The sequence below is a fragment of the Akebia trifoliata genome, chromosome 8, assembly GCF_017979445.1.
Source record: "Akebia trifoliata isolate Shusen 1 chromosome 8, ASM1797944v1, whole genome shotgun sequence".
NCBI lineage: Eukaryota > Viridiplantae > Streptophyta > Magnoliopsida > Ranunculales > Lardizabalaceae > Akebia > Akebia trifoliata.
The window spans coordinates 9,330,421-9,344,985 of NC_141382.1; the positions used below are offsets into that span (position 1 = coordinate 9,330,421).

General features: G+C 34.9%; 2 protein-coding genes across 2 annotated transcripts; both read right to left on the minus strand.

Annotated features, from left to right (window-relative positions):
- Window positions 1-2,105: 2,105 nt before the first annotated feature.
- On the minus strand, window positions 2,106-6,814 carry LOC147395966 (vesicle-associated membrane protein 724). Its single transcript, XM_086451191.1, has 5 exons — window positions 6,400-6,814; window positions 4,932-5,073; window positions 4,666-4,786; window positions 2,801-2,863; window positions 2,106-2,691 (listed from the first exon to the last, which is right to left on the minus strand). Exons 1-5 carry the CDS (start codon window positions 6,587-6,589, stop codon window positions 2,542-2,544), a joined length of 666 nt encoding a protein of 221 aa, XP_086307317.1. The 5' UTR covers window positions 6,590-6,814; the 3' UTR covers window positions 2,106-2,541.
- Window positions 6,815-9,040: 2,226 nt separating this feature from the next.
- On the minus strand, window positions 9,041-14,362 carry LOC147395967 (putative small nuclear ribonucleoprotein F). The gene is made up of 6 exons (XM_086451635.1): window positions 14,241-14,362; window positions 14,125-14,160; window positions 10,330-10,420; window positions 10,188-10,225; window positions 9,987-10,051; window positions 9,041-9,265 (listed from the first exon to the last, which is right to left on the minus strand). Exons 2-6 carry the CDS (start codon window positions 14,128-14,130, stop codon window positions 9,196-9,198), a joined length of 270 nt encoding a protein of 89 aa, XP_086307761.1. The 5' UTR covers window positions 14,131-14,160; window positions 14,241-14,362; the 3' UTR covers window positions 9,041-9,195.
- Window positions 14,363-14,565: the final 203 nt, after the last annotated feature.

Consider the following 14,565-nt stretch of genomic DNA (forward strand, 5'->3'; position numbering starts at 1 on the left):
TGGATTAGACTTTAAAACTTATTAACCCAAGTTCAACTGAGATTGAACTTCTAAAATTGGATTAATTGAGTTCGAATTAGCTCAAGTGAGATAATTTTGAGTAGATTCAATACAAGTTGGACTCATTAAATAAATCTAATTTCATTTTGATCAATACATAAATTTTATTTTATATCTTAAAAAATAAATATAATATAAAAAAATAAAATCACTAGTAAATAAATTTGCACACAATCTCTAAATCCATTAATTTTTATATTATAATTGTTTCTCTTAATTTTACAAATATATTTAGAAAGAAAAAATTAATATTTTTAAATAAATAAATAATATTTATATGTAAATATATAGTATCGGATTTAAGTTGAGTTGGGTTGCCCTGAACCTCAATCCAAAGTCAATTCAAGTTGAGATTTCCTAGCCCATGCTCAACTCATTTTCCATATAACTCAACTTAGGCTTGCCCATTAATCAGGTTGAACCCGGGTTAGCCCGCGTTAACCCGCCCAAATTGCAATCCTGTCACTCTATCATCAGTTAACAACTTAACCATCTCTCTCTCCCTCTCTCTCTCTCTCTCTCAAATAATAAAATGCGCAAGATAAATAAAAACAAGAACAATTTAAGATAAAAGAGAGAACGACTTAAACGCAAAATGGTTGGTTAGGACCCCTATCGATAATTGACTGCTTTGGTGGGAGAGCATATCCTTTGTAGCTCATTTTTCATGTAGCTCTCTCTAACTCTTGTTCTACAATCCATAAAACATCACATTGAAGAAAAATAACAACTCAGTTATCTTGGATTCATGGTTTAGATTATATTAAAAAAATTCAATTTTTCTTTTAAACTCTTATCAGGAGTTTGAAAATATCTAGTCACTGAATTCTTAAATTAATACGATTGGAATTAACCATCTTGATGATGTGGCATATACTCAATGGTTGATAATAGTTACAAAGAGCTATAGGAAAAATAGGCTACAAAGGATATGCTCCCCTTCGATAGAAGTTTCAGTGGTTCTCTAAGGTATAATACACACTAAAGAAAACTCAAATGAGCTTATAATTAATTTTGAAAGAATTTTATTATTTTGTTGTGGGTTTGATTGCAACTTTCATAAATTAGGATAGTTTCTGGAAACTCTACCCCTATTTAAATTTATTTTTTTTCGGAATCTTCTTTAAATAAATGGACTCCACTTGAACTACTATAAAGCATTCCCCTGCTGTAAAAGAGCATTTGGAACTCATATAGCCCAAGTACAACTTAGAATTTTTCTTAGAGTCCTAACAATATTCTCTTTTTCTGTATTCTCCCTTCACAGAACCGTACAAAATCATAAATATATATGTCTTTGTGTGTCCCAAAGCAAAGGATCTACGGTTATATGAAGGGAACATACAAAGAATGTACAGAAAAAAGAGTCAAATTATCATGACTTTTTTTCTGATTGGAATTTCTTAAGACCTTGTGAACAAAAATGGGAGTCAGATTATCTCAACTCTTACTGGGATTTCATAAGACATGAACAAAAAATAAAACACTTAGGTCGTTAGAACTGTGATGATCTCCCCCTCACAATTGTCCTAGCACCCTCGTCCCCACTATCATACACTTTCCCAAACCTACATGGATTTCAAGGTGTATAGCATGCATTTTTTATGTTACAAATTCTTCATGGATAATCAGGATCACAGCCCTGCAGTGCTATAATTCTTCAAGGAATTTGAAGACTTGACATACCGCCTAAAGAGCTAAGTAAGTTATTTCTTCCTCAAAAACAGATTTGACAATCAGATCAAACTTTCTACATGGTGCCAAACCTCCCAAAAGGAAGAAACACAACCTTTGAAAATGACCTCTCACCAAAAAAGACTCCATCAAACCTTAACTATAATACCACTTCCTCGAAAGTGCAACTCCAATGCCAATTTTCTCTTAAGCCAGCCTTCGAACAAACCTCTACTCTGATACCACTTGGAATGGACTTGACCACTTGAACTCTTGATCCATATAAGTTGGAAGGGGGTTTAGAACTCATCTCCATCACTACGGAAATTTTTTTATTTCATAGATTTTCAAACTCAAATCATGACTTCACATTTAGACTTCTGAAGACAATTCCATCCAAGTTCTCAATAAATTAGCCTCAAGGCAGCTTTCCCGCAATAAAACAAATGTGCATCTATGAGAAGTTCAAAAATGTTGTTACATTCACAAATCCCACAAGATATATCATGAACCCACACTGCTTATTCTATTCTAAAAAGAGAACAATTGGAAAACAAAACAATACATCACTATATTATTGACCAGTAAGATCTGATTTCATAACTCAGGAAATGGGTACACTTTACAACTCCAAATCCACCCAACATTGCAGTTTAACTTGTGCCTCTGATGAAGATCGGATATCGTCGCAAAAGGGTTATAATTCTCACCAGTGAAACTAAAACTCTTCTCAGCTGAATTCTTTGGAATGCAGCATTGTGTGTAGATCTTTGTAATATATGGTCTAAATTGTAATCCTGAGAAATGCTAGTTGGTGCAATCAAACCCATGACAAATGGAAACCCAGATTATCACGACAAGAAGCAAGAGGATCCCGAGAACCACAAGCTTTATTTTCATGTTCTGAAACCACATTTTTCGCCGAACTTGTGTTCCTTGTTTTTTGAATTGTTGGGCCTGAAAAGATCAACCAACAGGGCTCTTTAGGACATGATGGGGGGTAGATAAAATAAATTGCAATTAAAAGTGAGAAATAGGAGGTCCTGCTAAGTAAGATGTCAAGCACCTGTGAACGCAGATCTTCAGTCTTATCAGCAAGAACGTCTAGCCTCTCCCCTCTATCAATAGCCTGAAAGGGACTTTTAAGGTCATATAAACGTCAAATAATAAAATGATACAGAACAATCACATTTTCACATATTAAAGAACGAGGCTTCAAGGGATGTGATGAAGGGAAAAGAGGCGATCTGACCAACCCCTAAACAGTCTGGTTGATCATAATCTTAACTCAGGTGTTCTTTTTGGATCTCAAGTCACCTTAGGATTTTGGACCAATTAACATCTATCCCCAGTCATGATTGGGCCTTCCCTAAGACATGATACATATCCCCACAAGTTAATCAAAGGCTCATTGGTTTATATGGAAATAACTACCATCATACATTTCTATGACTCCACATGTTGGTGAGTGACATTCCTGCAGTACTCACACACTGATCACCCAGCTGGATAAACATTTTGTTCAATTTGCATAAAATAAAGTGTGAACAAAATGAGAATGCAGTGTACCAAATCTATGTTTTATTTAGTCAAAGAAAGAAATCAAACAGTCAAGCATAGTAAAAGAAACAGCTAAATCAACACTTAATTAAGGAACACTTCCAACAAAAAAACATTGGACAATTTTTTATGCATTCTAAGTTAGGAACTATATGGGCACGGAAGAACTGCACAATGACACCAAAGGGCCCATCCAGTCTAACAGTCGTTTTATGAGTTGCATCAAATCTTGATGTTGATAGATTCCAAAGGATAATTAGTGTCCAACATGTGTGCCACATATAAGTGTACCTATGAAACTTGGAAATCAAGTAACTGGTTTGTCTCTTTTGTCCCCATACATTTGAAAAGGATACAATTTTCCTAGATAGCCTCTGTGTGTAATCTCATGTTTCATGGTCTGATTGGTGCTGGACGGTCAAACAATCCAATTACAAGTGACTTTGGTTGTTTTGTTGTTTTCTTCAGCTTTGTAGATTCTTCCTAGCTTTTGCATGGGGCTACCTCAGCCACCTTCTCGAGTTAGTGTGGCCCTTAGAACCATGGAAGTTACTGGAAAGAGTGTTCTACCATCTTTAACTTGTTCTTGACTTCCAAAAAGTAACTACGGACTTTTAGTATACATATGAAAGTGGAAATTCACTACTCTGCTGGGAATAAACCTATTCCATTACCATAAATATGAGCAATCATCTTTACCAAGGATGAACCTCAGGTTACAACTTACAATCATCTTCACTTATCCTCTTAACCATCAGGAATATTGGACCTTATTTTAATTTTTGGGAAATACATTTCATTTTGTTTTAACCCAACCGGATACTCTTCCTAGTATTATACAAACATTTCAACTACAAGACAAATCAATAAAGTGAGATGAGCTAGTATTACTTGCCCAAGTGGTCAAGAGCTTAAATTTGATGTGTTGCAAGCGGATGAAGCCTTTTGGAGTATTGGTTTAGGTTCTTAACATTTGGTATCAGAGCCAACCCCACATCTCAAGTTCAAGTCACAAAAAAGGCTACTTGGGAGAGCTACGGACTACGGTAAAAAACCCTGAGAAAAGCCCCAAGAAGTGCACAAGGGCTACGGGCTACAAGAAGAAAACCGACAAAATCCCCGAGAAGTGCCCCACCCACAGTGAAAGCCACCGTGGACATTGGCTGCAGAGCGTGGTGGTTTGCTATGTGCCTAAGTGGTTAAGGGCTTAAATTTGATGTGTTCCACTAGGCCTTTTGGAGTATTGGTTTAGGTTCTTAACAGCCAGTGATTGCCCAAAATAGTCACATAAAAAAAAAAGGAGAAAAATAAGAACTTTAAACAGACAGATGAGACAAAATGCATAACTGCCAATGTGATGGAATAAGATACCTTGTCTATATTTTCAAGCATAATACTTTTAACTTCTGAAACTTGAGCCTTCACTTTTAAAAGCTTCCCAATCTCATCAGCATGATCAATTATATACTGCATGTGCTCTTTCATAATCGGGCTGCAATTAATCAAGGCCATATTTATTTTTAAACAGAAATTCTTAAGCCACAATCACCATTCAAGGAGCAAAAACAGAGGGTTATACATGCATCTTCCTTAAAATGCAGAATTTTATACCCAAAAAAGGGAAACTAAAAACTAACCCAAATTCCTTATTGAGACTTTTGGCAATAGCTGTATCAGCTTTACCACCTCCATATCTCTTCTTGAAATCTGCTTTCATACGTTCCAAAAAAGCTATTGAAACCTGTTTCCCTACAGAATCTTTGGCGACAACACAATATGCTGCAAAACCCAGAGAGCAATATAACATCAAGAAGTTTGAAGTAGGAAAAAGTTAACCTCTTTAAGACTTCATGAATGTAATCAATCGAATCTAAACAAAGAAAATATAGAAAATCAAAATCGAAAGAATCCTTGAGTAGCTGTCGCAGTAATTAAATAATCGGAAGAATGCATAATATGCGAGAATTTTTAGCTACACTAATCATCTTATCTTTTCGTAGACATTCAACTCAATAATAACAATAACAATAATGGTAGATATCTACATCTAGTTAAAGCAAAACTTGGGTGCTTTCACCACCACAATTGACTAACCAATAATTGTTACAAATTTGAAAAAATAGAAAATACTAATATATTTATTGATAGGCCGAATTTGAGGAGGCAAACCTCTATACATCTTGCCTCTTCAAGAGGCCAAAACCTCTAAAAGTATTTCTCCTAAATACTTCTCTTCTCCCACAACATATATCCTTAAAACCTTAATTATAACCTACATTCTAAAGATAAGATTATCAACTAAATCAATCATAATCTCAATCAAATCTTTTTAATTCTAATTGCTAAATAGAGATCGTAAGTTCATAACAATAAATTTCTAGAGTACATCCAACCGTGATTTTAAAACTGGTTTTGACGTCTTGTCTTGTCCACAAATGACTGAGTAATCTCGGGCGAGTTTTCCAATACATTTGACACGTCTCATTCACAATGAAAAAAAAGAAAGTGGGTCTTAAATCTCATCCGATACATTGACGAACGTTGGTGGACGATACCGATCAGACGAGTTGTCTCAGTCTCGGACGAGATCTAAAACCATGCATCCAACAATATCTCTTTGTCCCATAATTCAAATATGTGAGTGGGTGGAAAAAACAAGTCTTTCTCCATCAGTGTTTATTATGGAGTATTCTAATGCTTTCCAGGATTAATCGAAAAAACAATAACTCTAATAGTTTCTATCAATTACACGCTTCACTCAGTTGACACTATTCAAACACCAAATCTAGAGACAAATTATTGCTAAAGGTTAACCTAGATTCTAAGCACCAGAACCGAATGAAGATCTATTATGACAACTACAAGCTGAAACTAAAAGATCAAAATTTTAAAGTTTGTGTGAGGAATTTAAGCTAATCTCTTGGAATTCTAGGGTTTTACTTAAACAAATGTAGTAGATCCAATTCACCGCACATCAAATTCTATCAAAATTCATTTTAAAAATAAAAAAGAATAACAACAATTCTGAAGCACACCAAAGAACAGATCGATAAAAAAAAATTAATAATAAAATAAAATAAAAAAGCCTAAAAAGCTGCACCGTACCATAGCCATCTTCGACGAGGAAGTTGAAGGTGTGGTGATCGCAGTTGTAGGTGAACTTGTTGTTGGAGGATGGGAGCTTCTGAAGACACTGAGTCGCGATTGCAGGGAAATTACCAGTGAACTCGGTGTACTCAGCCAAGATCATCGTCCCTCGAGCCACGAAGCTGTAAATGAACGATTCCTGACTCATCTTCTCCTTCTTCCTCTCTGACTCAGTCCCAACTCGGAGAACCACCAATACCTGAAAGATCAGATTTTGACTTCTAAGTAATCCGTTTCTTCTACATTTGGGATTAACTTTAGGTTTTCAGTCTCTTTCGCTTTCCTAACACAGCACCCAAAAGTTAAGCTCTTTACAGTACAAGAGTGAGAGAGAGATAAGAGTCATAGAAATAGAGATTATTCTTTTAAGTGGCGGCGACTTTAGGCTTTAGCACCAAAAAAAAAAAAAAAATATATATATATATATATATATATATTTTAGGCAAAAAGAGGGGGAGAGAGATTTTATTGGCATGTCAACTTTTACTAATAACACACCAATCATTTAGAAATTAAACTATTAAAGAGACGTCTCAATTAGGTTGGTGTGTTAATAGAAGTTCTCAATAAAATATTGGTTGCTGTTTGCTCAGCTGGAAAAGAAGAAAGAGAAGCAACCGGGAGAGGCGGTGAGATGCTTTCTTTCAAAATAAAGTCACGTGAGACAGAAACGGTATTATCTGTAACTCGATCGAGTGGACTCTTGTTAACGACTCTTTTTTTTTTTTTTTACTTCTTAGAGGAGTATAGATCTTGTACTTCCCGAGTTTATTATCAAACCAGCTCCACATCTCTTTATTTTAGGATTACTAAAACTTAAGCCTTAAAGGTGTAAAATGGGCCGAACTAGATGGGCTTTCTCTAGGTTTGGGCCAGGTCGAAGAGGAGAACCCAAAGCCTGAGCCCGACTACAGACAGGCTTTATGTCAAACCATTTTACAAAAAGAACAAGAGAATTAAAAGTGAAAAGTGGAGGGTGGGGTGCATAAGAAAAAGTTCGGATTCATAATTATTCGATGGAGTTGCAATTTGATTAATTCGGTGGGGAAGAGAGAGTGTCACACCTAATTGGGTAAGGTATCAGTGCGAACTTAAGGTGGGGCAATTCTAGGGGCGGAGCCAGGATTTTCTTGTAGTGGGAGCAATCTATAGTCAATGCTAACTTTGAACAGCTTTGAAGTCGAGTTGTTTTGGGAAGAAAATTCAAAGGTTTTTATTTAAAGATTGAAGAAAATGGTATTTAGGTCATTTTCAATTAATCTATGAGGGAATACCGAAATCAAGGGGCAATATCATCTTTAAAATGATTAAGGGAGGCAGGGGGGAGAGCAAAAATTGGAAGGAGGTGAGAGAGTGGGGGCAATTGCCCCCACTGACTCCTTGCTAACTCCTCCCCAGCACTTCCCCATCTTCTCCCCATGGTCACATGGGCATATCCTAGTTCAACATTGGTTAGCTTGAGGCGATCCAAGAGGGGGTCATCTTAAATTCTTGTGTGCGGTTGTGTACGTCTCGAGATAGTGTTAGTGACGGAGAGCTGACACTACAACACCCATAGGGCCTCGGGGTTCGTTATGTTCACTCACTATACCCCCTTTTAGGTCTTGTGTAGGGCAAATGTGTGGCATCCTCGAAAGGCCCAGGGTAGGAACTTGGGCTTCTTATTAAAATTCTTCATCCACAAACTTCCTAAAAACCCAATCTTATTCTTTAGATTTCGATATTGTAGGAAATAAAAATTTTAGGGTTGATAATAAAATTGTAACCCTATTCAGAAAAGAAATGGAGAGAGAGAGAGATTAATTGACATATTTTTTAACCATAAGGGGTTAGCTAAGATGGTAAGGGTGACTGGGTGTGCTCCCCAAGTAACACCTTCGAATCCTATATGCCCATTTAATTAAAAGTGACTATATTTAACCGTTGAACATGTGTTAGGGTTTAGATTTAGGGGGATTGTTGGTACATTTAGTATGTCAAAGAAAAAAAAAATTAATGTATTTTTTAATTGATAACTTCGTCATAATAACTTAGAAACCTTTTAAAATATCAAAAATGTAACTTTATCTATAACATACTACTAACTTTCTAATCCAATTTAAATACTTAAACTTAAAATCACTTTTAATTATAACATAAAAATAAAAACAAATTTAAAATAAAATCTAAAAACAAATTAAAAATTAAATAAAATAAAGACTTCTTTTAAAGTTAAAATAAAAATTCTAGTAGAAATTAAAAAATAGAAATCCTACTAAAACTAGAAAATAGAAATAAATCCTGATAGAATTAAGAAATTACTTAGGACTCTCCAACTAAAATTATAGATTCCTAAATCATGTAGGTATCCTACATCACTTGAGTAACAATGATAGATTCTAATTTCTTTGCTCCTACACTAAATTATCTCGTCATAAATATTACGATAAAAATTAGAGTTCTTTCCATTATTTTTATACAAATTCTTGTAATTTGGGACCCACCCAATAAAAAAATAATTATTTCTTTATCATGTATCAAAGCCCATCATTCAATCAGGCTTCCTTCACCATCCTCGACCCATATTTCTTTATGAGTAAACTAAGAGAAAGAAGCGAAATGTCAAGTTACAAAAACTGCTAAATAACATGTGACGTTTTACAAAATGATAACACTAACATATGGAACATTATAAATTAGAAGTAATCATTAAAAACCAGGCCGAAGTAAGATGAACAACTAGTTTCTCAATCAAAACAGTGTGGAAATCAGTTTTCAATCTCTATCGGCATCTTCAATTTCTTCGTCCTCTGGTACACCTCTAAGATAGAGAACATTATTACACCTGCAATTGAAATACAACAAATTGGAACGAAATCAAGCTTAAAACAACAACGCTGGCATCACCTATGCCAATGTATTTAATTAAGAGTCGTGATAATCTGACAAATGCCTCCATCACAGAACCATTGATCTTTTGCATCGGGATACACAAGAAAAAGATTTATAGTTCTTTGTATCCCAAGGCAAATGATCAACGGTTCTGTGATGGGGGCGTATGTTAGACGGGAGGCGTCAGAAAATCATTATTCTTTAATTTATCATATTTTTTAAACTAATACAGAAATACCTCTCATTTTCAAATGATAAGTAAGGAAGAAAGTAGGTCATATTTTAAGGCTGGTTTCACATGTTAAACTCTCTAAAGAGAATGAGAACGTACAAAATCCAAATATATACATACATACATTATATATATATATATATATATATATATTATATATATATATATATATATTATTGTGCATTTGAATTTGAAGAAAGCAAGCCATTTTCGCCAAACCCATATTCATGAACACAAAAGTAGCAACACATTTGCAACCAAAAAATTAGGCTGAGTTCTCAGTGAGCATTTAAATTTGAAGATAATATTGTGTGTTTGGACATCTTGAAAAATATAATGAATCATGAATCCAGTCGACACTCTACGATTTAAGTTATTCATACATTAAAGTACTTCACATACACACACACACACACAAACAAACAAACAAAAAACAAAATACCTTATGAGGATCTCTCCCAGATTTCCAGTGAATTGCCCGTCAATGTATTCTTCAGTGTTGGCAAGCTGAAATGAGAAGAGGAGGAACCCATAATTAGAATATACAAAAATACCAAACAAATATCTGGAAAAAAACTAATCTAAGCAAAAAGGCCGCCTTAATCAATCAACTAAATGATGGAAGGGAGATGTACACAAGTACCTGTAAGTTCATGTATGAATCTACTGAAACCAGATAACCTGAAATAAGCCCCCCAAAAAAACATTAGATGTTAACTATTATTTTCATTTAAGCATGAATAACATCGATGAAGAAATTCAAAAAAAATCATAGAAGAAAGTACCCTTGTACTCCATTCCCCACTTGAGTTTGACCATGACAGGCTTGCCAGTCAGATTGTTCAAGAAAGGTTTTGGGTTAACAGGAACAGCACTCTGCATAGACTCATTACCAATTACAGAATCAGCATCACAAAAACTAAGAATAAATAGTAGTAAACCATTTGTAAATGATATTCCTGACAATCGATCCTGACATTGCATGGCACAGGGGCCGAGCTAGTAAGGAGGCAGTGAGAGCACTTGCCCCCACAGTACTTTGAGATACCCCTTATTTTCAACTAATTACATACCTTATTTGCCCCCCCCCCCTCACCTCCCTCCAATTTTTGCCCCCCCCCCCCCCCAAATCCTCAACAAAAAATCTCTGAAATTACCTCGACTGAGCCTTCTCTCATAGACTAATTGGAAATAACCTAAATATCCTTTTCTTCAACTTCTAACAAAAAATCTCTGAATTTCTCCCCAAAACTATTCATCTTCAAGTGTATCATTCACTATAGTTTGCCCCCACTACAAAAAATCCTAGTTCTGCCCTTGGCATGGCATGAAGTTAACAGACTTGCATGACAAAACAGAGATTCATAGCCTAAAACAATCACAACTTCATGTAAATTAAAGAGATCTAGGATATGCTTGTGACATGAAAATGCTAATTTAATGAAGATAAAACTGAGAATCTTCCCTTACACATACATGAGGAAAACCTATTGAGTTTGAGGACCAACCTCCCTAGGCTAAATTTTATATCTGGAGAATTCACTATATTTTCTCTGACCAACCAAAGAATGTACTTCATATTCCAGCAAATTGTGCATGTTGTCAAGCGGGCAGATGCATATGAACTTATTAAAGTAAAAATACTAAGTCATCAATGCAGGGGCAGAGCTAGTAAGGAGCTGGTGGGGGCAATTGCCCCCACAGAACTTTGAGACACCCCTATATTTTTAACTAATTACATGCCCCATTTGTCCCCACTCCCTCACCTCTCTCCCCATTTGCCCCCACACCCTCATCTCCCTCCAATTTTTGCGCCCACACCCTCACCTCCCTCCATTCAAGTTCTTCAACTATACAACTAATCATAGCTTGCCCCCACAAAAAGAAAATCCTGGCTCTGCCCCTGCATCAATGTGTTATCTATTTTTAGTTTGATCAATTATTGACTTTTTTCAATGATAAATTTTGGGTGATTTGGCTATACCCCTGCATGCTATCATTAATATTTGTGATATCCTAGCCAAAAACTTAGGGTTTTCTCTAAAAAATCTATCATCTTCAAGCTCTTCAACCTCTAGGGCAAATTAATTTTAACCTATTCATCTTCAATCCATCGTCTTCAACATCTTGTAGAAATCCTTGATTTTTCTACCCTACACTCATAGCCTTATCCCAAGAATTTGGGATCGCTAAAACAAATCACATTTTTCCATTTGTTATTATGTGTTTATATTTTCTTTCACTATTTCCAAGCGTGTTATTTTGGGTATTCCTCACTCTTTTAGAACCTTCAACTTGTATATTTCTTCTGATTGGGCAGTAATCAGCCTTCATTGAACATGCTCAAACCATCTGGGTCAACTTTCTTTTAATTTATATCCTATTAGAGCTACTCCTACATTTACTCGAACACTTTCATTTATAATTTATCTCTTTCGTAGTCTTTCCATTATTTGCCACTTTCAATTCTTTCTCAGAGTTTCATTCTTGTATTCTTACAGATAGGTATTATGATGCTTTTCTCCAATCATCCAGGGCATCTTTTTAGTCTTTAAGCCTCGATGATCTCCAAGTGCACAATATCAATATGAAACATGAAAACCCCTATCCTCCCAAGAATACCCAAGAACTACATCATGTTTCTTTCACCACCCAAGCTGCACTTATTCCTTGCTTATGCAATGGTAACGTATGTATAAAAAACTAGAAGAAAAAAAAAATCACAGATGAATAAGCTGTTTCTCTCTCTTAATTCCCACCACTATTTAAAAATGGGTCATTGCTTAGACTCCAACATTCAAGAATTGCAAGATCCCAATTTGAGTAGCACCTTATGAGTATCTAATTTTTGGTAATCATTATGAAGGATACCATGTAGCTCATGCTCTTGAGAAAAATAGTTTTAATTACTTTTTCCTTCATGCCCAAGATAACAGTGGATAAGATAAAAGTAAGAAACATATAAAACAGACAAGTTATTTATTTCATGCACATTGATTGTATATGGATCAATTCCCACAAAGAAACATCCAGGAACCGTATGATAGGAATGTGAGCAGCACCCTGAGTTTGAGGATGAATAGTTTACCTTCTACGTTGGCAAAGGCATTCTGGTCATTCCAACCATGTCACCACTAGTACTATTCAATAGCCCCCAAACATGGGTCGATGATGTAAAATCCTCCATGACATTAAAAAAAAATAATAATAATAATAGACCACACGTCTCTGTAACAAGGACACTACATTCTCGAGATTTGATTTTGGGCTAGCTATTCCTTTGGTGCAAGTTGAATAAGGATTTCGAAGCTGTTTTCATTGAGGACTCTGTCTTCAAGTGGGAAGCGCCTTGTTCTCTGTAATGTAGTTGGATTAGTTTTGGTTGTTTGGATGTTTTCCTTCCTTTGGTTTTGTTTTTCCTTTTCTTGGTTCTCTTTGTACCTTTGGGGGGTGGAGCATCTCGGCCTCCTCTTCTTTTCTTTAAAATAAAATTGTACTTATCAAAAACAAAAACAAAAGCACGGACACTAGTACATTCTCCAAGATGTGTAGTGTCACATCCATGCAAGCACATGGTCACATACCTTTCCAAACGTAACTTGTTTTATTCTTAGCCATTATCTTTGGGGCATATGATTTAATTTACATTAGTTATTCACGATACGTTCTTTTTGTGCCCAAAGAAAAAAGTATTTAAAATAAAATCATACGGATGGGTCAACATATCAAGTTTGTGGGTATCAATATAATTGAAATTTACCATTGGTACTGGAATTATGTCCAAAATATATTCTAGAATGATGATTGTTTGGATCCCCATTATTAAGCTAGAAAATATAGAGAGCTACCATTGGCACCCCACTTTTACTTATTACACCCAAATTTCTAAAATTATTTCTCACTCCCCAATTAAAGATTAAAATACACTATTGAAACATTACAAAGGTTAGGCTCAAGTTATTATATCAACATTACAAAACGTTATCACACTCATTCAGACAATTTCAGTACTTGTTTACAATTAGGATTAAGGCTCATATAAAATCCTAAACCTAAAAAAAATAGAAATCTAACAAAAAAATGAGAACGCTTCTATTGGCACCTCAACTTTTACTTATTCTAAATTATTCACTTTGTTTTTTAATTGGGGTGTAATAGGTCAAAGTTGGTGTGCCAATAGAAGCTCTCAAAATATATTTTAAAACCCTTTTAGGGCAAAAAAAAAATTCCTAATTCAGTCTTCAGAAATGAAAATCCAAGCAGACCCATTATTTCTGAGACTCAAAAATAACTCTAACACAATTTTAGTCACAACGAACACTTTCTCTAAAGACCATGTTCAGGATCATCAAAAACGAATCTTCACAGATAAATCTTGAAATTTTACTTCAATAAAGAATAATCTTGAACAAAATCACTGAAAATCTAAGCAAACAAACTGAATCAGAATATGAAAAAGTTCAAAAATCCTACCTCTATAAAACTCAATTTCTTCCAACTAATATAATAGAAAACAAATACCTAAACGATATTTCTGCAAACTATCAAAAAGAATATGAAAAAGAGAGAAAATAACATACCGCCATTGCTGCTCGCGGAAACTCGATTGAATTTTCCTGAAACACGAAATAATGTGAGAAAATTATCAAATTTAATTTGAAAAAAAAAAAAACACGAAGAAGAACACTGCTCTTACCTTTCCTTCTCGGCAAGAGGGTTTAGGCTGTGTTTGGATTGAGGGAAGGGGAGGGAAGAGAAACTCATTAAGGGAAGGGAAGGGAAAGGAAGGGAAGGGAAGTTTCTCTTCACCCTGTTTGGATTGAAAGAGAAGAGAAGAGAAAAAGTCAAGTTTCTACTGTTTGGTTAAGATTCATAAGAGAAGAGAAGAGAAATTATTACTGTCAAATGACAATTATACCCTTCATAGTCTAAAAAACAAAATTCTACTTGTACAATGATACAAAATATAAACACCTAAACTCATTTGACCTTCTTTGTTCTAAGAAATATTTTAAAAATTG

Coding starts and splice junctions, on each gene's coding strand:
- LOC147395966 (XM_086451191.1), bottom strand. CDS start 6,589: ATGAGTCAGGAATCGTTCATTTACAGCTTCGTGGCTCGAGGGACGATG. Junction 2,864..4,665: donor TGCTTGAAAATATAGACAAG/GTATCTTATTCC, acceptor AGTCCCTTTCAG/GCTATTGATAGAGGGGAGAG. Junction 2,692..2,800: donor CTGAAGATCTGCGTTCACAG/GTGCTTGACATC, acceptor TGATCTTTTCAG/GCCCAACAATTCAAAAAACA.
- LOC147395967 (XM_086451635.1), bottom strand. Junction 10,052..10,187: donor ATTCATACATGAACTTACAG/GTACTTGTGTAC, acceptor TTCTCATTTCAG/CTTGCCAACACTGAAGAATA. Junction 9,266..9,986: donor CTGGGAGAGATCCTCATAAG/GTATTTTGTTTT, acceptor TTTCAATTGCAG/GTGTAATAATGTTCTCTATC.